Raw genomic sequence first — 26,768 nt, forward strand, 5'->3', positions numbered from 1 at the left:
GGGGAAGGTAACTTTAACAGCTGATAACAATAATTTAGCTGTGACTTCAGAAAGGTTATCATACCAAAATGTTGACTACAGGCATGTATCTTTTCAAAAAGTATAAGCAACCTTTGCCACCTTGGTGGTACCGATATCTCATCTGGCCCATTGACTAAAATGGGTCGCCAATTCCAACCTTGGACTAATAAGTGGCAGTGTCCCCTCACAACCAGCAGGTGGCATCCCATCACATAATGATGGCAGGAGTGTGTAAAATAACACATGATGTGATTTTCTTTTTTCTTTTTTTTGAGAAATTCAAGAGAGATAACAACTATGGTGTAAAAACATCTTATTTTCTTTAACCGTAAACAACACATGACCGTATAAATGGCAGGTGAATCATGTCGGTGCAGACACGTATCCAACACACTGGCTCACATGTGTCTAAACACCAACACTTTGTCTTTACAGGCAGAAGATTCCTTTGTTGTCTATGAAAAGTGACATGGGCAACATAACTGGTTTTATAAAGAGGAGAGGGAACAAAAAAAAAGTGCCATTCTCAATGACAATATATTCCTAAGGCTTAATATTACAACTCGGCATAACTTTGTACAGATAAAAACTATCATCTACCCTTTGATGAGCATGTCTCACATCAGAGTATAAAAATAAGAGGCTTGACCGTAAAAAGTAGCTGCCACATGTCAGAAGGAACACCTTGTCAATAGATATATTTTTCCATGAATTAAGTGACAAGTTAAAACACACAACGCTTATGACAACATAGGAGCATGTTGATAAAAGTGTTCTTTGGTCTAAAAATTAAATAGCACTGTTCATTTTCCACCGTTCACCCTCATTAAAGGGGCCGAGCTGAGCTTTCTGTATTGCAAGTTACACAACGTAAACCATCTGAAGATTTGTGAATGTGTCTGAAACTCATAGTACCCACTATATATCAGGCAGTAGGCTCAACTATTTACACACCCCCCCCCCCATCGCCACACAAACCAAACACAGCATTAGACCACATGACGTCACACCATGGACTGCTTGTAATGACTGAAATGTGGGAATTAAAGCTGTTGCATTGGTGGTACGCCACAGTAGATAAAGAGCATCTGTTGATTTTTCAGAAAATGTGAATGCAAAATAAGAAGAGAACAAAGACAGAATTCTTAAAGAGAGGCATAAACAACTACTGCATTCTATTTAGTAAGTAGCATACAGTATGGAGTTTCAGACACAATGCATGTGACCAAACTGGGCACAGAAAGAAACAAAATAGAAAAAATAACCTGCTGCATATTCACACAAAGTCGTCACGCAACTTCAACTTTATGAAAAATAACAGTAAGGACGATGAGTCAAAAAATGTATGAAACATATATATATATATATATATATATATATATAAAGGACAATTAGTGCTTTGTACTTTACATTTAAAGATGTGTGGTGCTCGAAGTCTTTTCTGAAGCATTGTCTATCTGCACACTGGATGTGGCCTCACTGGCTAAAGTGTGTTGTATTGTGTCTCTGAGACATGTGTCCTCCTCTGCTGCTGATGGTGCACCAGCGTCCTCCTCCTCCTCCTGTTCGCTGTCCTCTTCCGCCCCCTCGCCGCTGCATTCCGACTCCTCACTGTCACTCCCACATGAGCTTGACGTCTCGTCTTCAGAGTCAGAATAGACCTCTGCTCCGTGGAAGATATAGTGATTTGGTGCTTGAAACAGGTACTGGCCTGCTGTGGGAAACAACAGGTAATGTATACAATTAGTTTTCTATTTGTATTAGTGACTCCTCACAGTTTCAACCTCATAATATCTTTAAAAAACAGTGTGTCCTTTAGCTTACCCTCTAGGCGTTTGCTGATTGGACTTCTATTGATTCTGCTCATCCAGCATCGTCTCCGAAACTCCAGATTTGGGGTTTGGCTCTTCAGTTCAGCTGCCTCTTCTTTTGCTGCATCCTCTGCTGGTAACACTGGAGACTCGGAGGTCTCGTCACTTGGACACGAAGCATTCAGACAAGGCTCTAGAGGTGTAACATTATTATGAGCAGTCTCAGTGACATTCAGGCTTTCCGTCTCCTCTGAAGGTGTGTTGACAGAGTCTGTGCTGTGCTGCTTCTGCTCCTCCTGAGCTGCGTCGCTGGAAGCAGGCAAGGCCTCACTTGGTGGCTGTTCTGGTAACCGCAGGGGTTTGTCTGTGATCTCTGCGAGTCTTACAGTGTTGTAGCAAAGCTGCTCAAAGTCTCCGCCCAATCGATGACAGAGCTCATTGACAATGACGTCACAGTCCCCAAGTAGCTCCACGTCAAAATTGAGATGAGGCAGCTGCTCCCTATTGATCAGGACCTGAGGCACTTCATGAGGAATAGAGTCTGGATGACAACAAAAGACAACAGTCACATATTGGACACAGTACAAACACCACAAAGACACCTAGAAATCCATCTATCTGAATAAAACCTACTTGGAATGAGGGCTACTGGTCGGACTTTAAGTGAAGAACCGATGACAATCAAGAGGTCCACCTCATCCTTGTCCTGCTTCATGGCTCTGTGGAACATTTCTGGAAGATTTTCTCCAAAGAAGACGATGTCAGGTTTCATGATCGCCAGGGGAATATCTTGACACCGTGGACAGTGAGGGACGACCTGCAGGGTAAGCATTACAGCAAAATACTGTGCTCAGGGAATGGTGTGCCACATTTCATCTCTGACAGTGTAGAATATCCACAATACAAGCCAATGCTCTAAAAGAAGGGAGCTGGGCCATCCTGATTTACTTCCTTAATAAATAGCAACTGTGTATTGAGAAGTGAGATACACACAACATAATGTATCAGTGGAAACTATATCAGGAGGATTTTAATGCAGAATTACTCCCTGAAATTAAGGCTGTTGTTCATAACATAAGACAAAACGGTCTGCTGCATGTTTACATTTCTACTGTTGTAGGTGAATCCTTCGTAATGAATAAATACCTGGTTGAAGATGTCTTCCCTTATAGCCTCACAGTCAACTTTATGTTTACATACGAGACAGGATGCGGTTGCAAAGGAGCCTAAAATGAAACTGGACATTAATATCTTTTCATATTCACCAGGGTCAGAATAACAGTTAAAAAACAGAACAGGTGTATTAGCGCTCTCACCATGGCACTGGATAATCCGCTGCACTCCAGCCACTTGTTCTAATGTATCAATGTTTTGTGTGTAATTTCGCAGCAGTGTCCCCTGTTTATCCAGCATAGATATAAATTTATGACAGAGTGATGGCTGGAACTGACCAGGGTAGATCTCCTGTAACATGAGAGGATGCATTCAGAACCTGTGAATAAAAGTCAGTCCACCATCATGTATATACTTGCACAGTAAATCCAGACAAAGTATACAACAAAAACCCCTGTTAACATCTGCTACGCTTATATAGTCCGTCTATTTCCAACCTTTGTACTGAACTTAAGTGAACATGCTATCATGTTCGCACTGGATGAATGAACAACAAAAATAGAAACTAAGAGATCCAGTGTAAATAAGATATTAGCGTTTACTTTCTCCCCGCATGACCCCATACCTTTACCAAGGCATTTTCTATGTGGGGCAAGCAGACACCTTTCACAAACCTTAGCAAACTTGAAAAAGGGTCTAGGGTCACGTCTGAAGTATTCAATGTCAAACATCGCTTGGGGATCTGGAAGGTCGGGGAAATCTACAGCAAGACGTGCGTAAATTCCATCTCTGGAGCGAAAGTCTGGAATTCCACATGAAACAGAAACCTACAGAAAATGGAAAAAGAAAAAGGTTTACACCTTCACTGCAATAAAACAACAACCACTGATCAAATCAAACAAACACAGCTGTAAACACATACCCCAGCCCCAGTCAGGACCAGGACTCGTCTGCTTTCGTGGAGTAACCTGACCACATCTTCTAGGGTGTTGATATCTTTCCTCTTCTTCCTTTTAGGAGGTTCTGAGATGTTGATGATGATCTGCCACAACGTCATATCATCTAAGTCTGGCGGGAGCACCGTCTCAGGCAGCAGGTCCCTCAGAATGGCCCTTGGATCGGTCTCTCTGATGTGCTGTTGGATGAAACTGTACGAGCCTAGGGAAGAACACAACAACACATCTCTGCATGACTCGGTCTCCAAAAATGAACATGCCGTGCCACTGCCCACCTTGTGGTGTCATACACACGTGAGTAGGAGAAGTACTGAAATCATGTTAGTTACCTATTTGTGGCTGAGGAGTCCAGTCGCTGGAGCTTGCATGCGAGGATCTGTCATCTTCCTCGATGTCGTCCGGAGTGTCGTCCAGCCCGTTGGAGGGAAAATCATCATGTCCAAGAAAATCTGAGCACAGAGACAATTAGAAAATCATCAAGTGACTCTGAACACAGGATGTAAGGGCTGCTTCTTTAACTTTAATTACCTGTGTGTCCTACAGAACAGCATCAGCGAGGTAGTGTGGGCTTCAGTATACGTGCATAAATACATACATGCCGGCTTAGCAATGCAACGCTAAGCCGGCATGAAAGTTTGGTTAAAGTTGCGTCTTTAGACCCACGCTGATAGTTTTTGTTTTTTTTCCTCTAAAAGTGGACTAAAGAATAACGAAAGTTTTCACCCTGAGAAGTTCACAACTTCCATCCTCCACATCTCGTTGTAGCGCTAGCTTACTAACTTATTTTAACAATTAGCCACTTAGCATGCCGGTTAAGTTAGAAAAGCCAACGTTTCCTACTGTAAGTCGCTTAAAATGTGTGTTACTGTCTTTGCCTACCTGCATTCTCCTCTGTAACACCAAAGACGGAGCTGTCGTCTATTTTCCCAACTGGTTTGTGCGCCTCAGAGACCAGTGGTCCCAGTCCATTGTTGTCTCCGCCTAGCGCCGCTGGGGCCTGCTCTACCGCCATCACCGGCTTCGCTTCCTTCTCCGTTGGCTCCGCACAATTAACTGCCGCCTTCCAGTCCTCCGTAACCGCAGAAACGGACGAGAACTGGACTGCTTCGGCGACTTTGAGACCGGAACTGTTCACGAGACTGATTTTCGACCTTTTAGCGGCCGGTTCGTCCGTATCGGAGGCGCCTGAAAAGGCCATTCCGAGACTGCTCTCTCCGTCCGCCATCTTCAGCCCGCAGAGCCGCCGAGCAGCAGATCCTTCCTCTCGGACAGCTGGCTCATTTGCATAGAGCACGTGGTTCCTTCTCCACCAGTAGACATCGCTCTAGGCACGAGCGGCACGTCCCCTTTTTACGTCGATGACATAAAACCATAACAAAATATTGATGCCTTCAAATGCTGTCGGAATAAATTACAGCTCATTTTAAACACCGCTTAACGACGACTTTAAATTATATCTAAACACAGACGTTAAACTTTGTTGTTATAGAATGTTAGCCATGCTAACATGAATTTTTGTAACATCTGCATTGCACGAAATTTGATTGTTACAGAAATTAGCTATAATTTCTTATGTTTTTAACACACATTTCTTCGTGAAACTTAAAATAATTTTACTAAAATATTATCTACTGCGTTCCTAATTTTCTTTTTGCGTTCAAAATGTGAATTTCTTCTCGACCAATGATGTTCTTACCAGTGTCTCACTTAACGCTAGCTAAACAAACAAGACAACACGCTGTCGGAGAGTGACTCCAGCCCACCAGCAGCCATTGAACTCATCATCTGTGTGGCGATCCTGGGTGGAAGCATTCACGGAGCTCCGTTAAAACAACCATACGTGCTTCTGTTGCTCACTTTTATGGAGGCTGTTTTAAGCTACAATCGTGAGGACTTGGAGGATTACTATGGGTTGTTAGGATGTGATGAACTGTCATCGGTGAGTTCTGTTTACGGTTGCTGTGGCACAGGCTATTTGCAGGCTAAGTTATCGATTGTGTACATCTAAATGTAAAACACGTTGATGTGAGGAGTTTTTATGTCACACACTAAATGTGTGGCAACTATAAACAGCCTGTTGCAGCCAAAGATTGATGAATTATGTGAGCTTCAGAGGTTAATCTGAGCCAACAGAGACCTGTTGATGTCAGACAGACCAGTCGTGCGTCATCCTGTGTCTGTGTTGGTTTTACGACAGTATTTATGTAATGATTTGCACAAATGGACATTTATTAAGCATTATATTGTTAAAAACATCATTGATGGGAATATTAACACATATACTGACTGTGCTTCTGTACTCTGATCATAATTACACGGATCAATTACCCTTTCCAGACACAAATGATAATAATAATAATAATAATAATAATAATAATAATAATAATAATATTAATAATGTTGTATTTTATTTATAAAGCACTTTACATTAAAACATATCTCAAAGTGCTACAGAAGAATCATAAAAATCATTCTAAAACTATTGGAAATTCAGCCCCCAACTAAGATTTAAACACGAATTAAAGATCTTAAAACCATCAGAAGACTTCTTGACTCAAAGGTACATTTTAAGAACCTTTTTAAAACTGTAAAAAAAAAAAGCTGACTGCTTAATAACATTTCTTTTGTATGCATATGTATGTAAGACTTGGTTGTGTTTAATTAGCCACAAATGGTCCTTTTAAATAAGTGATCAATTTTTTATTTTTATTTTTTTGCAGACAGAACAGATTCTCAATGAATACAAAATCCGAGCCCTGGCATGTCATCCAGACAAACACCTGGACAACCCAACAGCAGGTACATACGTGTGATTCTTTCTTCTTTTGTTACTCAGTGTTCTTATTCATTGCACAAGCAGTTAACAGTTAACATCTCTATCTGATGACTTGACTTTAATGCAAACTGTTTAAATGGAGAGCTGCTCATGCCTGCATGCAAAGAAGAGGTTATTAGTCATTTCTCCTAATGCTGTGAGCATATTGTTTTGTCGTCTCCTTTCTTTTTTGACAGTGGCAGATTTCCAAAAGCTGCAGGAAGCCAAAGAGGTTTTATGTGATGAAACCAAAAGGAAAAACTATGACCTTTGGAGAAGAAGCGGAGTCACTATTCCATTCCACGAGTGGCAGTCCCTGAACGACTCTGTAAAAACTGTATGTGATACTTTTTTCACTGTATATGTCAAGTATTGGTCTCTGTCAGAATCCCTGTAACTCTGAAGGGTGGGTCATCTGTTTGCAGTCGATGCACTGGGCTGTGAGGAATAAAAAGGAACCAATGCTGGAGGCCTCTGCACCAGACGTCCCGGACACTGCAGCAGAGGATCATCGGTGTGAGCAGATCCCGTCATATGAAACCATGCCAACCTTAAGTAAGTCAAACACATCTAAAGAATGAACAATAATAATAAAACCATTATTAAAGTAGTGTTTTGAGGTCACCTCTATCACGGACATGAGGGTATTTAAAGCAGAGAGGCTCTTTATTATCAGAGGACCACTCCAGGTGATACAGGAAAAACCTCAAGAGCCCCTTGGGTGTGACATGAAGGTCAGGGAATATTAAAATATTATAAAAGGGCTGTCTGCCCACTTATTTCTGTGAAGTGCTGCATTTTGCACTTCAAAGCCTCCTCTTTAAATGCATGCAAAGTTTGCCAAGACGTCATGTTGTCAAGCATCTCTTGGTTATATTTTATCCACTGAACTGCATTTATTTTTGTTAGTTTCTTCATGGGTCACAGAATTAAACCCTCCTTTTTATCATTTCCAAGGTGATTGCTGCCACCGACGCTTCCGCTGGGCTGCTGACTCGCCGTCCAGTTTGCTCCAGAAGTTCAGAAATTATGAAATCTGAACATAAGAGTTCTGTTTACATGTTTGTACTGTAATTGCCTTGTTTGTGTCACTGTGAGCGGTTGTAATTCCTGCATGTCTGTTGCACATGTGTTCATTATGTGAATATTATATGCTGTTATTACTTGTCTTTAGTTTTTATGTTAACTCTTTTGTGTAACTGTTGGTGCTGGAATATATACTTGTGCAGTTGCCTGGTAATGTACAGTTACAGTGTTTATTTGTTTACATATAGTGTTGTTGACTTCTATTTTTGTATAGCTGAGATTAAAAAAAATAAACTTTTGATGTTGCTGAAATAACCGTTTTTTTTATTCTTCCAATTATATAATATAATTCACCATGGTATAAATTATTTGAACCCTTTCTACTAATTCTATATTTCAGTAACAAACCAAGCAAGTGTTCAGAGGTACATGTACAGCATATTTGCATGCAGTTATATACTTAACTTCTGGCACACACACACACACACACACACACACACAAACAATTGTTTAATTAACATCTTGCCACATTTATCTTTATTATATTTATTTATTAATCTATTGCTACAATACAATTATATATTTTGCTGTAAATTTGTCAAGAGTGATGAGAAGAAACGTATTTTTAAATGTATAATCTGGTGTAATATTAAACATTTGTATTTAGTATTAAACAACAGCTGTTGACAAACAAAGCACAAAACTCTAAACGATGAAAATACACTGAAATGTGAATTATGGTTCAGTGCAGCTCTCTTCTGCGACCACCAGGCGTCGCCGTCGTGTCGTGCGTGATGACGTCACTTTTGTCGAAGTCAAAAGACCGATATGTGCTCCTAGTTCCTCGCCGGGTGCGGTGGCGCGCGCCTGTAATCCAAGCTACCGGGAGGCTGAGGCTGGCGGATCGCTTGAGCTCAGGAGCTCTGAGCTGCAGCGGACTATGCCGATCGGGTGTCCGCACTAAGTTCGGTATCGATATGGTGCTCCTGGGGGAGCTCGGGACCACCAGGTCGCCTAAGGAGGGGTGCACCGGCCCAGGTCGGAAACGGAGCAGGTCAAAGCCCCCGTGCCGCTCAGTAGTGGGATCGCGCCTGTGAATAGACGCTGTAGTGCAGCCTGAGTAATACAGCGGGACCCAGTCTTTTTTTTAACACTCTGACACCGCTCAACACACCGAACACAGCACAACAAGCTAACACGACTCTTTTTTTGTGTTACAGCAGCTTCACCTCTGCTGCTCTGTCTGCTTTTTCCATTCAAAAACACGGAGGGTTGTTGGTGCTACAGCGCCTCCCCCTGGACAAAAGCGAGCATTAAAACCTGCACGCACCGTGACTCAGACAGTGTTTAACACATTTTTAGGCTCTTTAAAAATAATCTAGCACAGATTTGATTTTGTCGCAGTGTAACAGTTTTAGATCTGGACCTGTTTTTATTAAGAAAACCTTTATTTGTCCCACAATAGGGAAATATAGATGAGAACAATAAAGGGACGTGTCCCTGTTTTTTGATGTTCACAAACAAAATAAGGGTTTCACATAAATTACAGTTGGTCCCAGACTTTTTAGACAAAGTGTGTATGATGTGTGTGTGTGTGCTGGTTTACATCTTTAATAAGGAAGATGTTTATACTGTGATTCAACTTCCGGCTACTTGCAAGCTGTGAATCTGTGAATTTTAATCTGATGCTAACTCAGGTAGCTTACTTCGTATTTAAGCAATTTACAGCAATGTGTGTAATTTGAAATAATCTAAACATAAACTGCCAGACTGGCTGTATAAACAGCTACTATGCAGCCTGCTGTGATTTCTGCCAAGAAGAAGAAAATCTTCTTCCGGGTCGCAAAGACGTACTTCCGGGATCCGTATGCACGTGTGGTAAACATGCATATACACCCATAGGACAGCAAGCATGGACTTTTCAACCAAGTGGAGTGATTTACCCAAAGCTCCGAGTTTAAAGAACCTGACAGACGGAGGATTCGGCGCTTTAAAGGACAAACAGCACGCTGCCGTGCAGGACCTGACAAAAGCCCACATCGAGTCCTTCGACCAGGCGGTCACTGACGGACTCAGCCGCGTTGTGCAGGTCGGTTAAACTTTTTTTTTTCTTTTTTAGACATGTTTCTGTCTGGAAGACAAGTGGTTAACTATAGCCAGCAACACAAGGAAGATGCTAACAGCATGCTAAGAACGCTAGCATGGGTTCAGAAAAGTTCTAAAACGCGTATATCCGGTTGAATATTAACTCATAATAAACCAAGTATGATGTAAATATATGTATTGAATCATTTTGTTGCTTCATAACGTTGTCCTGTGACGTATAACTACTACTGCTAGTACAAGTTAACCCTTTATGCTGGTTCTCTGAGCAGTTTGGTTTGTCAGTTTAGCCTTTCTAAGCATTCTTCAATTAATTCTAAGTGATTAGACTACACAAGTTTAAGCCCAGCTTCATTAAGTGTCCCAGAAAAACATGATTAATAAAATATCAGGACCCAGATAACATTAACTTTATCAGCTATGACAAGCCAACCTTTATTTGCAGCCATGATTATCTTGTTGCTTTCTGTATCTCTCCTGCATCAAAGCTTCTCATGTAAAGAGTCATTGTTGTGTGATGTACTGCGTCTCTCAGGCGATCCCATCCTTAGAGTTTGCATTCAAAAATGACAAAATCAGCCTCGCGTTTGTTGAAGCCACCATCCACAGTCCAGTGGTCGCCAAAGGGAGCATCTGTAGAGAGCTGAAGGTGTTCCCAGCCGAGTGCCGGGGGAGAAGATGCTCATACAAAGGAAAGCTTGTGGTAAGGATAACGGATGATTACGGTCATATTACAATAAAGTGAGAAACATGGGTTGAGTGTCGTGTTGTCGTCTCAGGCAGACGTCAGCTGGTCGGTGAACGGAGTTCCCAAAGGCATCATCAAGCAGTCCCTGGGTCATGTGCCGATCATGGTGAAGTCCAAGCTGTGTAACCTGCATGGCATGTCCCCTAAAGAGCTCGTAGAACACCACGAGGAAGCAGAGGTAGGCATTTCAAAACAATAAACTGCAAAATGTAAAAACAAAAATCAACCTTTGGAGAGAATATTTGATAAAACTCCATTTAACTTCATCAGGAAATGGGAGGCTATTTCATTGTGAATGGGATTGAGAAAGTTATCCGTATGCTGATCATGCCGAGAAGGAACTACCCCATTGCCATGTCGAGACCTAAGTGGAAGGGCAGAGGACAGGGATACACTCAGTATGGTGAGTATGGCCACACAGATGAAGGGACAGTACAACAGCTGTAGCCTGAGCGATCTGAGTTTTATCTAACGCCATCATCTCGTTCTCGCAGGTATTTCTATGCGATGTGTGAAAGAAGAGCACACGGCGATCAACATGAACCTACATTATCTGGAAAATGGAACCGTTATGGTGAACTTCATCTACCAGAAAGAGCTCTTCTTCCTCCCGCTGGGCTTTGTTCTGAAGGTATGTATTAGGGTACAGTTATAAACTCTCCTCAGATAGCAAATGTGGCCCACTTCTAGTATCGACGGTGTGTTGTGCCAAAAACCGATTTCCGCCACGGGAACCAAAGACGCAGAGAAAGATGTAATTGTCAAAAATCAAAAAATCAAGACTCAAGTAATTCTGAGGCAGAAATATCCACTCAGGTGCTCTGTAGTGGCCTTAATCACTTTTGGGCAGGTGGAAAACATCAATTTTGAGGTTTATTGACCCTTTAAAGGGGGCTTCATGGATATAAAGGGGCTAATTGGATGATAATCTGTTAAATATCACAGACAAGAATGAATTCAAGTAATTTTGAGGCAGACATGGCCACTCATGCACTGTGTAGAGGCCTTTTTGGCAGCTGGAAAACAATACTTTATTTATATGGTGTATCGGCCCTTTAAAGGTGTGTTGACAGGTATAGATGGGTTGGTTGGATTATAATCTGTTAAATATCACAGACAAGAATGAATTCAAGTAATTTTGAGGCAGAAAAAGGCTCATGGGCTCACTGGGGGCCACAGTCACTTTTTGACAGATGAAAAACAACAATTTTTGAGGTTCATTTGTTTTTGGTCGAATTATAATTTCTTATATGTGATAACCAAGAATAAATTTAACCCTTGTGCAATGTTCGTAAACACTACCCTTTCATGTTGTTCAGGACAAAAACGTCCTCTAACTTTAACAGTTTTAAAAATATATCAAATAAATATTTTTTTGCATAGACCTTTTAATTAACTTCAGTTCTGATCAAAAGTAGTGAAAAAATCATTTTCCTCCAGGATTTTAACCCTTTAATCATCACCAATTTCATAAGGGGTGGTGCTGAAAATGGGAAAAAAACACACAAAATGGCTCATTTTTAATAGAAAACATAAACATTTTATTAGACATTAGGTAAATGGATGTGGCCTGTGCCATCATTCCATTCAATAAGTGGGCCAGATAAGAGCCAGACATGGGCCACAACAGGTTTGCTGTGTGGGTCTGAAGTATTCATGTGGCTCTTTTTGTCTGGTGTCTTCAGGCCCTGGTGGACTTCACAGATTTCCAGATCTACCAGGAGCTGATCAAAGGACGTGAAGACAATTCTTTTTATAAGACCTGTGTGTCAGAGATGCTGCGCATTGTGATGGAGGAAGACTGCACCACCCGCAGCAAGGTCCTCAATTACCTCGGAGAGCGCTTCAGGATTAAGATGAACCTCCCTGAGTGGTACACAAATGAACAGTGTGCCAGCTTCCTGTTGGAGTAAGCTCTGTTATATTTTAAATTCACAACCCGACAGCAGAAACACACCGTGTATGCTGTTTATTTATTTGGCGTATTTAGTAAATTATGTCTTCTGTTTTATTAGCGAGTGCATCTGCATCCACCTGAAGTCAGACCTGGAGAAGTTCTACATGCTGTGTCTGATGACGAGAAAGCTTTTCACATTTGCCAAGCAGGAGTGCATGGAGGAAAACCAGGACAGCATCATGTGTCAGGAAGTGCTCACGCCTGGTCAGCTCTACCTCATGTTCATGAAGGCAAGTGTATTGAAGTCAAACAGTCCCTGGCCATTAGTGATTCAGAGCAGATGCCACTCCATTCTGTAAAGACAGAGAGGTCAGATTACCATTGGTAAAATAACAAAATCCAGAGTGATATTTTTGCCTTCCACTCGACGTGTGGAGCTATAACCACTTGAATATTTTTCACAGGAGAAAATGTCTGCGTGGTTGGTGTCTGTAAAACTGTCCTTGGCTAAGAAGAGCAACAGACTACATGGAGAGCTGAGCACTGAAGCGATGATGAAGCTCTTTAACTCGGGCTCTGATCTGACCAGACCTTTTGAATATCTACTGGCTACGGGGAACCTTCAATCTAAGACAGGTGCAGCTACAGGAGCAGACAGTAAAGACATGTTATGATCTTAAAAACTCATCCATTTCTAACACGTGTTCCCTCTTTCCGCAGGTCTCGGCATGCTACAAAACACAGGCCTGTGCGTTGTAGCCGATAAGCTCAATTTCATCCGCTACCTGTCCCACTTCCGCTGTGTGCACAGAGGAGCAGCGTTTGCCAAGATGAGGACCACGTCTGTTCGTAAGCTGCTGCCTGAGTCCTGGGGCTTCCTCTGTCCTGTCCACACTCCAGACGGAGAGCCCTGTGGACTCATGAACCACATGACAGCCAGTTGTGAAATTGTGACGCCAACAGTGTCGACTGTGTCTCTGCCTGCTCTGCTCTGCTCCCTTGGTATGGACTGACTTCACACCAAACAGCAGCCTAACTGCGTCTCAGTGAATCGAAATGTTATTTGTTAAATATTTTTTTTGTCTGGTGTCTAAGGTGTCACTCCAGTGGACGGATCTCCTGGCCAAGCCTTTTCAGACTGCTACCCTGTGGTCCTGGACGGGGCTGTTGTTGGCTGGGTGGAGGCTGATTTGGCTCCAGCTGTGGTTGACTCACTGCGGAGGTTCAAGGTAGGTTAACCCTTTAAACTGTAAGTAAAACAATTATTACTTATTCTGAATATTTCATGAAAATCTCTCCAGGTCCTGAGAGAGAAGAAGATGCCTCCATGGACTGAGATTGTTCTGGTTCCCAAAACAGGCAAGGCCAGCTTATATGCAGGCCTGTTCCTCTTCACAACACCTTGCCGCATGATGCGCCCGGTGCGCAACCTGGCTCTTGGCAAGCAAGAGCTGATCGGCACATTCGAACAGGTAAATGCTGATGTTTTAAAGCTATACTTTGGAAGCACGTGGCTTGTTCTTGTATCTGATCGTCCTTTCTTTCAGCTTTACCTCAATGTGGGGATTTTGGAGGATGAGATTGAGCCAGGAGTGAGCACACACCAGGAGCTCTTCCCTCACAGCATGCTCAGTGTTGTAGCAAGCTTCATCCCATACTCGGACCACAACCAAAGTCCTAGGAACATGTACCAGTGTCAGATGGGTAGGTTTAAAGTCATGATGTAGATGTGAATCTGCTTCAGATTTTCTGACCTGCACAGTTATAAAGTATTGATGGTATGAAACTTTCAGGTAAGCAGACGATGGGCTTCCCCCTTCACTCGTTCACCGATCGCTCCGATAACAAGCTGTACCGGCTCCAGACGCCACAGAGTCCGATGGTCAGGCCCTCCATGTATGACCACTACAACCTGGACAACTACCCTAGCGGCACCAACGCCATTGTGGCTGTGATATCGTACTCAGGCTATGACATGGAAGACGCCATGGTGAGTGATAGTGCTGTTTTTATTCTCCTGATAGGACTGATCATCAGCTGACACACTTTGCACTCATCAGATTGTAAACAAGTCCTCATGGGAGCGAGGCTTTGCCCATGGAACCATCTACAAGACTGAGCTGGTGGACTTGGCAGACAAGGCGAGGGGAGAAGATGGTGTGGTGTTTGGGGCCAAGCCAGGCGATCCTAAGGTCAATGAGAAACTGGATGCTGATGGACTACCTTTCATTGGATCAACACTTCAGCACGGAGATCCATTCTACAGCTACATCAACCTCAACACCGGCCAGACCTACGTCTCCTTTTACAAGTAAGTGTAACATCGTGTGAGAGAGAGAGAGAGAGAGAGAGAGAGAGAGAGAGAGAGAGTGTGTGTGTGTGTGAGAGTGTGTTTGAGAAAGAGAGAGTGTGTGGGTGTGTGTGAGAGAGAGAGAGAGTGTGTGTGTGGGTGTGTGAGAGAGAGAGAGAGTGTGTGTGGGTGTGTGTGAGAGAGAGAGAGAGAGAGAGAGAGCGAGTGTGTGTGTGGGTGTGTGAGAGAGAGAGAGTGTGTGTGCAAACATTTGTCCAAATTTTATTATTTAGGATGGAGAGTTGATGTTTGGTACAGTTATAGTGGTGATATGTCTCTACCAGGAAATACCAGCAGTATATTTATAATATGTTGTGTTTTACCATTTTTATGAAAATGTGCTATTTTCAAAGCCATATTTGACCATGTTGGCAGTAATCCAGCACCTTCATATTTTTACCACATGATCTCACATATCTCAGCATGATGTGGCATGAATATGGTTTTGGTGCTAAGCTATGTTTTTAAGTGAAATATGGGAAAATGTTACCACAATAAAAAAAAATCATAACTTAAAAACTAAGCTTAGCAACAAAACCACATTCATGCCACATCATGCTGATATATGTGAGATCATGTGGTAAAAATATGAAGGCGCTGGATTACTGTCAACATGCTCAAATATGGCTTTGAAAAAAGCACATTTTCATAAAAATGGTAAACACAACATATTAAAACACTTCCTGTGGCATTTCTTTACAAGATATAAATATACTGCTGGTATTTCCTGGTAGAGACATATTACCAGTATAACTGTACCAAACATCAACTGTCCATCGCATTTGATTACATTTTCTGATTCTATGGAAAAGGTTAGCCCTATGCGGCAAACACCAGATTCCTACATGCAATAGAGGCCGAGCAGTGAAAGCTTAAACTTGGCTGAAAGCAAATCCACTAACGACCATAATTACATTTCTGGGCTGTATTTTGCAAATGGTTACACTTGCAGACCGAAAACCTCTGGGTTTCTCCATGATATTGATATCTGTACAGCAGTGAAAAATTTAAAAAATATCTGAGGGGGTCATGTAGCAGCCCTGGATGATTTCACAATAATGTTTAGTCGTAAGCGTGCACTTCATCAGCTCACATCTTTCTCTCTTCTCTCTGCAGGAGCCAAGAAGCCTGTGTTGTTGACAACATAAAGATCTGCAGCAATGACAATGGCTCAGGCCGCTTCAAACGCATCTGCATCACCTTACGAATCCCACGAAACCCCACCATTGGGGACAAGTTTGCCAGCCGCCACGGTCAGAAAGGCATCCTGAGCCGCCTCTGGCCAGCGGAGGACATGCCCTTCACGGAGAGCGGCATGGCTCCGGACATCCTGTTCAACCCCCACGGCTTCCCCTCTCGTATGACAATCGGGATGCTGATTGAGAGCATGGCCGGTAAGTCCGCCGCCCTGCACGGACTGAGCTACGACGCCACACCCTTCACCTTCTCCGAGGAGAACTCTGCACTCGAGTACTTTGGTGACATGCTTCGGGCGGGCGGCTACAACTACTACGGCACAGAGCGGCTCTACAGTGGGCTGAGCGGTCTGGAGCTTGAGGCAGACATCTTCATCGGCGTCGTCTACTACCAGCGACTACGTCACATGGTCTCTGACAAATTTCAGGTGAGGACCACGGGAGCACGAGACAAGGTGACCAACCAGCCCGTGGGAGGAAGGAACGTCCAGGGTGGCATCCGTTTTGGGGAGATGGAGCGAGACGCCCTGCTGGCTCACGGCTCTTCATTCTTGCTCCACGATCGTCTCTTCAACTGCTCGGACCGATCGGTAGCTCAGGTGTGCGTTGACTGCGGCAGCCTTCTCTCCCCTCTGTTGGAGAAACCGCCGCCAATCTGGTCGTCCATGCGCCATCGTCAGACAGTCTGCACCCTGTGTGGCAAAAGTGACTCCATTGACTCTGTGTCTGTTCCGTACGTCTTCCGCTATTTTGTAGCTGAACTCGCGGCAATGAACATCAAAGTCAAACTGGATATTAAGTGAAGGACTGAGACGGTGTAAAGGCTCTTTGCAATTATGCCCAAGTGCCTGAGATGTTTATCGCCCAATCAAGTGTTTGATATGAGTGAAGATGCTGTAAAAATGGTAAAGTTTGAGCATATGTTGGAATTAAAGTCAGCATTCTGATTGTCAAATAAAATATGCTTGTTCTGAGATTTATTGTCAGTCCTTCAGTTGAGATCCATAATTTGTGCAAGTAACGGTCCTGCTTTTAAGGGAAACTTGGTGAGAGATTATTAGAATTATCTAAAGAGTAACTGTATATGTGCACATGCAGGCATCTCTAAGACCAGTTAATGGACTTGCTTTACAAATTGTCCTATTTAAATAAATCTAATCAAATTTAAACTTACCCGTGTCCTTAATGCAGCTGTGCCAGAACATCGGGCAGGTCCAGTACAGTGGGGATGGTGTAATCCGGCTTCACTGAACCCTCCATCACAGCACTTTGTGTGCTGTTAATCCAAACAGTGGCTCGTACTCCTGCATTGAATCCTCCCTGAATATCTGTGTCCAGAGAGTCTCCCACCATGACACAGTCCTGGGCCTCCACCTTCAGCATGTCAAAACACAGAGTAAAGATGGAGGGTAGCGGCTTCTGCTCGACGTGTTCTCCTCCGATCACGATGGCATCAAAGAATCCCTCACATCTGGCTGCCTCCACTTTCTCTCTCTGGGTCTGAGCCTCCCCGTTGGTCAGCAGCAGCAGCTTGTATCGGCTGCGCAGGTCTTTCAGAAGGTTGCAGACCTCAGGAGACAGACTGAGAACTTCCAGGCGACTGTTCTTCCACAGGTAGTAGCACTGAGCTGCCAAAGACAGGGTGGGACCGCTTCCAACAGCCTCCGTGATGCTTTCCTCCCAGTGACACACACGGACGTCATCTATGGATCGGCCAGATGAGGGGTCAAAACTCTCCAGAAAGAGCTTCTGCTTGAACTTGTCACATATGCTGCAGACTGTGTTGTCATCAAGGCCGAGTGTGGTCTTTAAAAGTTCACTGGTCTGTAACAGAGAAAAGGTGCCATGTGTAAATATACAAAATCAGTACGATACAATAAGATAACATCGTGCATCATCTGTACCTGCCTGTTTCACAATAAAATAGTGCTCTTCCAATAAACACTTATTGTAAAACCTACAACTCTCTATTGATCCTGTTATCAAACCTCCAGTGTTCATGATGTCATCGTGTTTTTTCTTTAAATTTGGCCTCACAAACGATTAAAAGTCGAATTTTATGAAAGAAGAACTGCCGATGTTTACGTCCTGGTTTGCCCACGTTACATCTGTATCACACACCGAGTCTGTGAGCAGTTGATCCGGGCACCACATAATCCGACACACCGGCTGTGTACATACACTATCGGTCAAAAGTTTAAAACACCCCATTTTTTACTTAAATTAAAGCACGTCAAGTCTGATGAAAAGCTTGAAATGGTACAAAGGTAAGTGTAAAACGGTAAAGTGTGTTGGTCAGGGGTTCGTCCTACAGCAAGATGATGACCCAAAACACAAGGCCAAGCTATGACAGATGAAGAGGAAGATGGTAATCTTGAAATCATGGACACGTTTTCAGACTTGAACGCAGTCAAGCTGGACAGAAGAGATGTTACAGCTGCCACACCTGGCTTTGACTGTGATGAGTCATAAGTTTAGAAAACATTTTGGATTATAAATTGATTTCATGATTTTACTTTGTGTTCTATGGTACAGTGAGACATTAAACTGCACAATGTTCAATAAAAAGCTGGAAAAATCTGGGTGTTCTAAAACTTTTGACCGGTAGAGTAGTCGTAGTACAACAGCACATAACAAATATAGTTGAATAAAAACGTTTAGTATTCAGCTAAAAAAAGAGCGATTTTTAAAATACGAAAACCATGAGCCCTCACGGCACCCGTACCAGGAAGAACCGTGCAGCAGCTGCAGCCGCAATTAAAACACCGTTCACAGCACCAAACCGTTACCGTGCACGTTAAAGGGGCTGAATTAAACACATTAAATGACAATAAAACTTCCACTTGTCAAAAACGAATCACCAAATAATCTACGTTCTTCAAAATAAAACTACAACTCCGGCTGCCGGTGACAAACCGAAGCTAGCCTAAAATGCTACACAATAAATAAATAAACTTTATTTTATTTTACCTTTTTTATCGCCGCTCCTCCTGCTCGACTGGTTTCAATGAGCGTGTTGTCCAAATCAAACAATATCGCCTTTACACTGTCTGTACGCGCCATCGCCAGAAACTGTTGCAGTCGTTGCACCTTGTGCTCATGGTTGTGGTCGTTTGCGGAAGTACATCCGTGTACAGATGCATGATGGGAGTCGTAGTTCTAACGTGTATGAAGCACTTGCGACGTTTATACTCGCGGTGGCGCCATTAAATTTAAGATACAGCCTGTTCCTAAAGTACAGAAACTTTTATTAAATTATCGATTAAGCTAATCAAGTCTATTTGAATTAATAAGTGAGTTTTAATTATTTTCTCCTCTAAAATGAATGATTACAACCAGATTTTACACTTTATCCAGTAGTTTCCCAAATTACACATCTATTCAGTTATTATTTAAACAAATGATAAACGGGAAAAAAAAATCCATCCATCCTTCCGCCTCCATCCAACCTTTCCTGTGGGACATATTGAAATCTTTTTAAGACCTGACGGAATCTTTTTACCATATTTGACTCCATTATTAACTGTGCTACTCACATCATGCACTATTTTCCATTAACACCAGTTTTCCATTTGGTGGCTGGAGCCGGCTTATTTTTACACATGTATTTTTAGACAGATGAGGCGCTGATGATAATCAAACTAAAGCAGCATACCATCAGTGCCATCGCTTCCCTGAATACAAGCCCTACGTGACTGGTGGCGGTGCATATTGCCAATTTCAACACATATTCCGTGACACACTTTCTGTCAAAATGAAAACACCTCAGTTCTTATGCAACCTGTCCTTTAACTCTGTCTCTGATCTGGCAGAGGGCCAGAGGTTCACACGCAACAGTGTGCAGGCCTGTTGCACGAAACACCAATCAGAAATCACAACAATCCTTTCTCACATTACCTGAGAGGACTCTGAGAGGTCTCATTATTCATATTGTACTGGGGGGGATAGATAAACTATAAATCAGGAGAAGGCCTAAACCTGCGATTATCCACCAAAACAAACACCTGCTGCCTGTTGAACTGTTTTTATTTACCTAAACTTTAAAAAGGGAAGTGAAACATAAACAGTAGATGAGCAAACTTACAAGTTTTAAGATGGAATTTCCCCTCAGATGTGTGTGTGTGTGTGTGTGTGTGTGGGATTGGGGGTAAAGAGCCAAACAACTTCCCTCACTGTGTGACTCCTTCCAGGAAAGTGCATGCATGTGAAGGACTGGTGTCTTTGACTGCACGACGCCATTCCTCTTTCATCTGAGTGGGTGGCCGCGGCTGCACAGAGTCACACGCCATCGCTCAGCTGGGCACCGATCCCCTGCAAAGGCCAGTAATTAAGGATGTCAATCCAGCAGACACCTCACAGCAGGAGAGGATATTTCTTTGAGAGGAAATCTTTACCTGTTGTGTCACTCTGACTAATTCTGCCTATGACTAATTCTGGGTCACACCTGGATGCCACAGACACAGGTGAGTCTTTAGGCCATCAGAGGAAGTGGGTTGGGGATTCAGATACTTTGGATGCAATTGATCGATCTGTGGAGAATGGTGCATGTTCTGAGCTCTACGTGACACCAGACATGTGCAACATGCAGCATGCAGGTCAAAAGATAGGAGGATTGGCTCACACAGGTTTCATCGGTGCCACTCTGGAGCAGCTGATACCAAACCCACTATCTGCCATCATTAAACCGCTGCTTGCTCCGAAAGATTCCCATCAAATATGTCTGCGACGCCACTGTCCTTCCTCTGTCCTTCCTCTGTCAAGGTGTTTCCATCAAACCTGATATAGAGACAAACTCTGGCCACACACACACAGACACACACCCACACATAGATGTGAGATTTTATCGAGTGCGGGGGAATGTATGAACTACAGTCTAAATAGAGAGGCGCTGGTGTGCCTAATGGCACTTGTCATGGTAACAGGGGGGGAGTCTGGCAACCTGCACGTACACACAAACAAAAGCAGCATGCTCCGGGCAGCACGGTGCCTCTTTTAGCAGTTATGCAACGCTCTGTTTGATCAAGGAGCGATATGCTCCTCCGAGATGCTTATGTAAATCGTGCAGGGCCTGCAGGACTGCAACATAAATTGGCTATTTCCTTAATATCCTCAGAAGGGTGGGTATAGTTATGAGGGGACAGGACCTCCCAGAGGGTTCTGGCATCCCATCCCATCCCTCTGCTGATACACCTGAGTTCTCCTGACCGGCCACTGAACCAGCGCAGCAGCAGCAGCAGCAGCAGCAGCAGCAGCAGGGAGGGAGGCGAAACTATGTGTGGTCAGTGGAGTATAGCACTGAGAACCTGGACCATGGAAGACCTGATCCAGGCCTGTCTGCGAAGGCAGGGGGTTCCTCACATGTATGAATCAAAGGACACTAAAGGGGACACACAGTGTGTTTAGTGTGCATAAAAACAAACAAATAAACACATCTATACCTGCATGATACAACAGCAGCATCAACATGAACATCAATTCAAAAATAGAATTTCCTTGTTTCATTTTCGGGAAATACATCACATCCTGGAGAGCTCTTTGGCCCTTCATGCACATCGATGGGAGCCAAACACAAGAAGAAGAGTCACACAGCAAATATTAATTTACGACTTCTCTCTTTCTTTAGAGACACACTAATGTCTTTCACCAGCCGTGCTGAAACTTGTTACTTTGAGACTTATTAAACAGATCAGGACTTTCTTTTTGAGACACATCATCAAAGTGTGTGCGTGATGGAGCTCCTCCGACGTGGAGGAATTAACCTACAGCTCCCACATCACGTCACCTGTATCCCAAAGGTGCAATTTTCAGGCTGACTGGAGGAGAGGACGAGATGGGACAGGCTGAGACAGGTGGAGGGGATCAGAGGCTTTAATGCTGCTCTCCAACACACGCAAGGAAAACCACAACACAGACACAACCTGCGAATCAGTCGCACTGCAGCCCGTGGAAAGCGCTGTAATCCTGTATCAAAACACTTTGTGTCAGGTTTGGGAGATCCTAAACGTTCACTTCACACGGCTGAAATTAAAAGTAGAACCACAAACATGAAGGAAAGCTTGAACATCAGAAACAAACTCGAAGCCAACAAGCTGCCAGCTGAAGTCTGGAAGCTTCAACTTCCCTGTGTGATCAGAAAACTCTGACATCATGGACACATTGTGGAAAAACCCCTCAGAAAGTTTCAATCAAGTGACGGCAGCCTGGACCCGTGGAGAAGCCACAGGGCTGCTGATCCGAAGCTGAACCACCGAGTGATGACACAACGATCATCTGATAACGACGGAACACAAAACAGGTTATGTAACAAAACATTACGTATGTGTTCGTGCATTCTGTAACTGCTGCTAATGTTCTGCTAATATATTACAACAGACACACTAATCACAAGACATAATAACTTATTGATTCATTACTGAAGTAAAAAGTCACAAAATAAAAGAACTCGACTACAAGAAGAACCACTGAAAGTAAAAGTATGTCAGGATTATTATAAAATGAAACTAAAGTAAGCAGAAAAAACACAAGCTCAACATTTATTATTATGAAATTTGTATCTGTTATATTAGGAGGCACGTTGGGGATCTTTGGTCTGAGTCCAAGCCCTGACACCACGAGCTGTTTCTGTTCTATTTCACTGCTGCGTCTTTGGGAATTGGACTTTTTATTCAGAACATCCTGCAGATTCTGTTTCATCTTCTGTAACGTTACTGTGGCCAAACATGTCTCCTACACAGACACACACGTCACACATTGTAATCGTGGTTGTGGTCATTTTAAAGGTAGGGTAGGAGGTTTGGAAAACTCAGTGAGAGTCAGCCAGATTTCTAAAGTAAACACACGCCCCTTTCTCTCGGAGCTCACCCCGAAGCCACGCCTCCCAATCACATGGACGCGCATCACCTGAAGACGAGCTGTGGTCTGTGACTTCGGCCATCATGCATGTACCTCTCTGGTGCACAGAGCAAGAAGAGAGTGACAACCAGCCAATACTCCGTGCAGGGTCCACCCGGAGGATTGGCTGATGTTTTTAGTGTTTTATAGCTTCCACAGATGATTCTTATTCTTCGTTTTAAAGCGAAACTGCCGAACTAATCGGTTGCTATCGGACTGTAAAGAGAAGTTACACTAATTTAACAAAAAGTGCATCAGAATGAAATCTCCTACCCGACCTTTAATGTGTGAGTCCAACAGAAAATTAATGTATGGACCGGGTTCTAAAAAGCTAAAACAATCAGCACTGCTTCATTACAGTGTCTCCTGTGAGGCTCTCTGCTGTGAGGACCACAGGCTGCAGTAGTTTGTTATTACAGTCATACTGTGACGTGCACACTCAGTGGGCCATAGCAGGGCCTGATCATTTGATCTGCCTCAGATAGCTGTGCAGCTGTACCCACATCATGGGCGGACTACACAGAGACACAGGTGTAACTGTGGTCAGAGCAGAAGTTACTGATGATGAAGATGACGAAGAGGAGGTTGCAGACCGACAGAGGAGAAGGCCTCTTTGTTGTCCATCGGTGCTGACAACAAAGGTTCCCTTTGAGCCTCTGTGGAGCCGGGTCAGAGGCCCCGTTCTTCTCAGCCAGGTGAGATAAAAGAAGGGCCCGGCTATCCGTCTCCCCCGGGGGGCCACCTGTCACCGGCCCCTATCAGAACCTGTTGTCCTGCTTCATGAAAGAGAGAGAGAGAGTGAGAGCCCTGAGAAAAGGCACCCAGGATGGAAAGCTGCCATGTCCGTACACCTAAATTTGACATATACTTCCCATATTCTGGCAGTGGTGTGTTAATGGGAGCTGTTAGCGGAGTTTGGAGCATGCTTGCTTCCATTGCTGTGGAAACGAATCCACTTGATCCAATTGTGTAATGACATAAGCCAAACAGTCACAGCTACAAGGAGAAACCTTTGCAGACTTTTCCAAACTCCCTGAGGCAAAGGATGCATGAGGAACATAAACAAATCCTTTATGACCACTCCCACTCTTTGCATCATGTGTTTGTCTATACACAGTTTAACCATGTAAACACCAAACAGCTAAGCTACATGAGCTAATTACATTATTTACTGCACAGTCCTCCCAAACTATGAATGATCCGGTCCTTTGGTGCCAGAGGGTGATCTCACAGTGAACAGGCAGCAATGACACACAGAATCCATATGGAGTCATGTCTCCTCCATCTGGAAGCCTCTTGTTAACCTCTGCAGTTGACACTGGGCACGTCATGTCATCAACACTCCTCCCTGATGAAGAGGGAGACAAGAAAAACAATTCAAATGGAGAGTGTCAAGCAGCAACTCACCATTTGTTCTCTCCACTCGCTTGTACTTCATGACGATCCAATCAGGGGGAAGGAGGGACTGGACTGGGTTTGTTTTCTCATCCTTGAGCAGAGCACTAGAGAAACATCCAGCGTAAAGCAAGGGTATAACCAGGGAAAGGTTTACCAAGATAAAAGGTGATGCAGCTGCTTTAATCACACACATGGACAGCAAGAGGATCTCACACATGTTTTGGCATCACTTGGTTCCTTTGGCAAAAAGATACGATAAAGAAATGTTCATGATGCAAGATAATCTGCAGCCAGTGAGTCACAAAAGTGCACTTCCACTGGCTGTTAAAGTGTAAAATGTACCGCAGAAATAAACTCAAGTTAGCTGCATAATAATGAGTGTAAGAGCTTCTTGTATTTGGATTAAGCAGGTATTCAGGCAGACCGTGATGCTGCCAGTATGGCGACAGTCACAGGGACTCAAAACAACCAGACTACGGTAACTCAATCCAAACACCCTCGAATGGACAAATTAAACAAAGGAGCCATGAACCTGGTGGCTGGGCCAACTCCCATAGGGCCTAACTGGGCATAAAACACACAAGATGACACCCAGCACCCACCAGAGGGGGGCTTAGGGGTGAGGTGCAGGCGGCGGTCAAATGGGGGACCCTAGGATTCCAAACCTAGGCTGCCAAAAACGGCTCCCAGAACACGGCACGTCACCTCTCTGGTAGAAAAGGAGCCCAGGCTAGTGGAGAAGGGCTAAGAGGTACTAGCTAGGTATGGTCTGACTCACCTTAACCCTGGGCCCACGCTTCTCAAGAGGGGACGGGCTTTGTTCCAGGATGTGTAGGCAGGTATATGCTCTTTAACAGCCTACGTGTCGGGGGTTCTCATCGGTAGATGTCGCCTGCGTCTATGCCCTGATGTTCAGTTTAGGACCTGAAGGGAGACCCATGACTCTGCAGGTACAGGAAGTGGTCTGGCATCTCTTCACTGTGATAATAGTTACTGATTGATTGATTGAAAGATGTGAAACAGGACAGGAGAATTTCTCCCTGCTGTGGAGAGAAATGTGTAACCTGAGGGTTCACAGGGTCCTGGCTGGAAACCATGAGGTGAGTCAGCAGGTTAATGATGTGTTGGGACCTGGGTTTTGTGCAGGCTGCTATGCTGTGCGCGTATAATGACACAGACTATGGCTACATTCCTGGAATGATGTTGGTGAGACGAAGTGAGAGGAACGCTGCTCGGAGCTGAGATAATTGTCAGGTCTTATTGCCTAATCCTGCCACTGGATTATGTTTCTCATGACATGTCTGTGTTATACAGTAAATATATGTAGCTGGGGCGGTTTCAACACAAAGCTGCCGTACGTTAATGCCCATGCTGCTGGCGGAGGAGCTCTTTTTACTTGTTGCTGCATTTGACTTCAGCAGAGTTACAATAAACGAATGTTAAACTGTGGAGTAGAGGATTTATTTCCCCCTTAATCCAAAACCAGGAAGCTGTAAGATGTTTGATAAAAAAAGAGTCAGACAAAATGGCACCTCATTGTTGTCTTCTGTACCTGACCCGACGGTTATTTTCCAACCAAACATCAAAGCGACAGCAGTGAGCCAACTGTGCGAACACAAAGGCAGCCACCAGCGTTAAAAATAGAAATGTGGCAGCATCACGTACGGCTCAGGTACACAATCGCTGCTTTTTTTAGGAAATATATCAACTGGTGCATGGGGGTGGGCGGAAAAAGCCGAGCGTGACACGCAGGGAGTTTTATTTTATCACCCTCATCCGTGAGGTTTCTGCTCACTCTTTCAACTGCAGGTTCCAGTTCAGGTGTTCTGCTTTATTTCTCATTGTGGGACAGAGCTCGCTTTACTGCCTATAAAAACACGGTGTGCACGGCAACGCCACTCAAACCTGCTGCCTTACACCATAATGATTTAAAATGATCCATCGAAAATGAAGGACGCCGGACCTTCTGCAGGTTTATTACACCGCTCTGTGTTTCCACAGTGGAGGAACCAAATCAGCAGATGTTGACATCAATTAGCAACGAGTAAACACATGAAAACAAAGGCGTGTAGCTAACTACAGTGGAAAGTGTTAAATTCAGCACGCACATGTGAACGCTGAGAAGGACTATAGCAGGACTTAGACAACACAATGAGAAGCTGTCACCATCAGCAGCCCACGTCGGGGAAAAGGGCCTGGCTGGAGGATCAGTGGAGAGGCTTCGACTGCCTTTAATTAGCACAGAGGCTGTTTCCACCTGGCAGGTGCTGATCACATCCTCAGTCCATCACACAGAAAACAGGTCAAATGACCAAGACAGCCAAAACCACGGTGCATGGCACACACACTGCAAACATTCACAGAAACAGGGCTTGCATATATGCAGAGTGAAGGATCATGGGAATGCACCTGCTCCTGCAACAGCCCGACAACATGGCTGATC

General features: G+C 43.8%; 4 protein-coding genes across 5 annotated transcripts; 2 read left to right on the forward strand and 2 right to left on the reverse strand.

Annotated features, from left to right (window-relative positions):
* Positions 1-317: 317 nt before the first annotated feature.
* Positions 318-5,188, reverse strand: sirt1 (sirtuin 1). The gene is made up of 9 exons (XM_028423317.1): positions 4,781-5,188; positions 4,231-4,350; positions 3,868-4,103; positions 3,620-3,772; positions 3,149-3,296; positions 2,979-3,058; positions 2,466-2,649; positions 1,846-2,373; positions 318-1,735 (listed from the first exon to the last, which is right to left on the reverse strand). Exons 1-9 carry the CDS (start codon positions 5,124-5,126, stop codon positions 1,434-1,436), a joined length of 2,097 nt encoding a protein of 698 aa, XP_028279118.1. The 5' UTR covers positions 5,127-5,188; the 3' UTR covers positions 318-1,433.
* Positions 5,189-5,628: 440 nt separating this feature from the next.
* dnajc12 (DnaJ (Hsp40) homolog, subfamily C, member 12) lies at positions 5,629-8,054 on the forward strand. Its single transcript, XM_028423320.1, has 5 exons — positions 5,629-5,840; positions 6,622-6,700; positions 6,914-7,053; positions 7,142-7,271; positions 7,674-8,054. Exons 1-5 carry the CDS (start codon positions 5,763-5,765, stop codon positions 7,754-7,756), a joined length of 510 nt encoding a protein of 169 aa, XP_028279121.1. The 5' UTR covers positions 5,629-5,762; the 3' UTR covers positions 7,757-8,054.
* Positions 8,055-9,654: 1,600 nt separating this feature from the next.
* On the forward strand, positions 9,655-17,205 carry polr1b (RNA polymerase I subunit B). The gene is made up of 15 exons (XM_028423278.1): positions 9,655-9,831; positions 10,381-10,548; positions 10,625-10,771; positions 10,864-10,996; positions 11,088-11,224; positions 12,279-12,502; positions 12,609-12,780; positions 12,955-13,126; positions 13,211-13,492; positions 13,586-13,719; positions 13,792-13,962; positions 14,038-14,194; positions 14,284-14,480; positions 14,551-14,801; positions 15,957-17,205. The coding sequence occupies exons 1-15, from the start codon at positions 9,655-9,657 to the stop codon at positions 16,837-16,839; spliced, it is 3,405 nt and encodes a 1,134-aa protein (XP_028279079.1). The 3' UTR covers positions 16,840-17,205.
* Positions 12,552-19,153, reverse strand: nanp (N-acetylneuraminic acid phosphatase). 2 transcript variants are annotated; one of them, XM_028423279.1, is made up of 3 exons: positions 19,007-19,153; positions 17,211-17,860; positions 12,552-12,843 (listed from the first exon to the last, which is right to left on the reverse strand). In XM_028423279.1, exons 1-2 carry the CDS (start codon positions 19,097-19,099, stop codon positions 17,219-17,221), a joined length of 735 nt encoding a protein of 244 aa, XP_028279080.1. In that variant the 5' UTR covers positions 19,100-19,153; the 3' UTR covers positions 12,552-12,843; positions 17,211-17,218. The 2 variants fall into 2 exon arrangements, with proteins under 2 accessions (XP_028279080.1, XP_028279081.1); XM_028423280.1 differs by having other exon boundaries at positions 12,552-16,728.
* Between the last annotated feature and the right edge of the window lie 7,615 nt (positions 19,154-26,768).

This window comes from Parambassis ranga, chromosome 15, assembly GCF_900634625.1.
Source record: "Parambassis ranga chromosome 15, fParRan2.1, whole genome shotgun sequence".
Classification (NCBI taxonomy): Eukaryota; Metazoa; Chordata; class Actinopteri; family Ambassidae; genus Parambassis; species Parambassis ranga.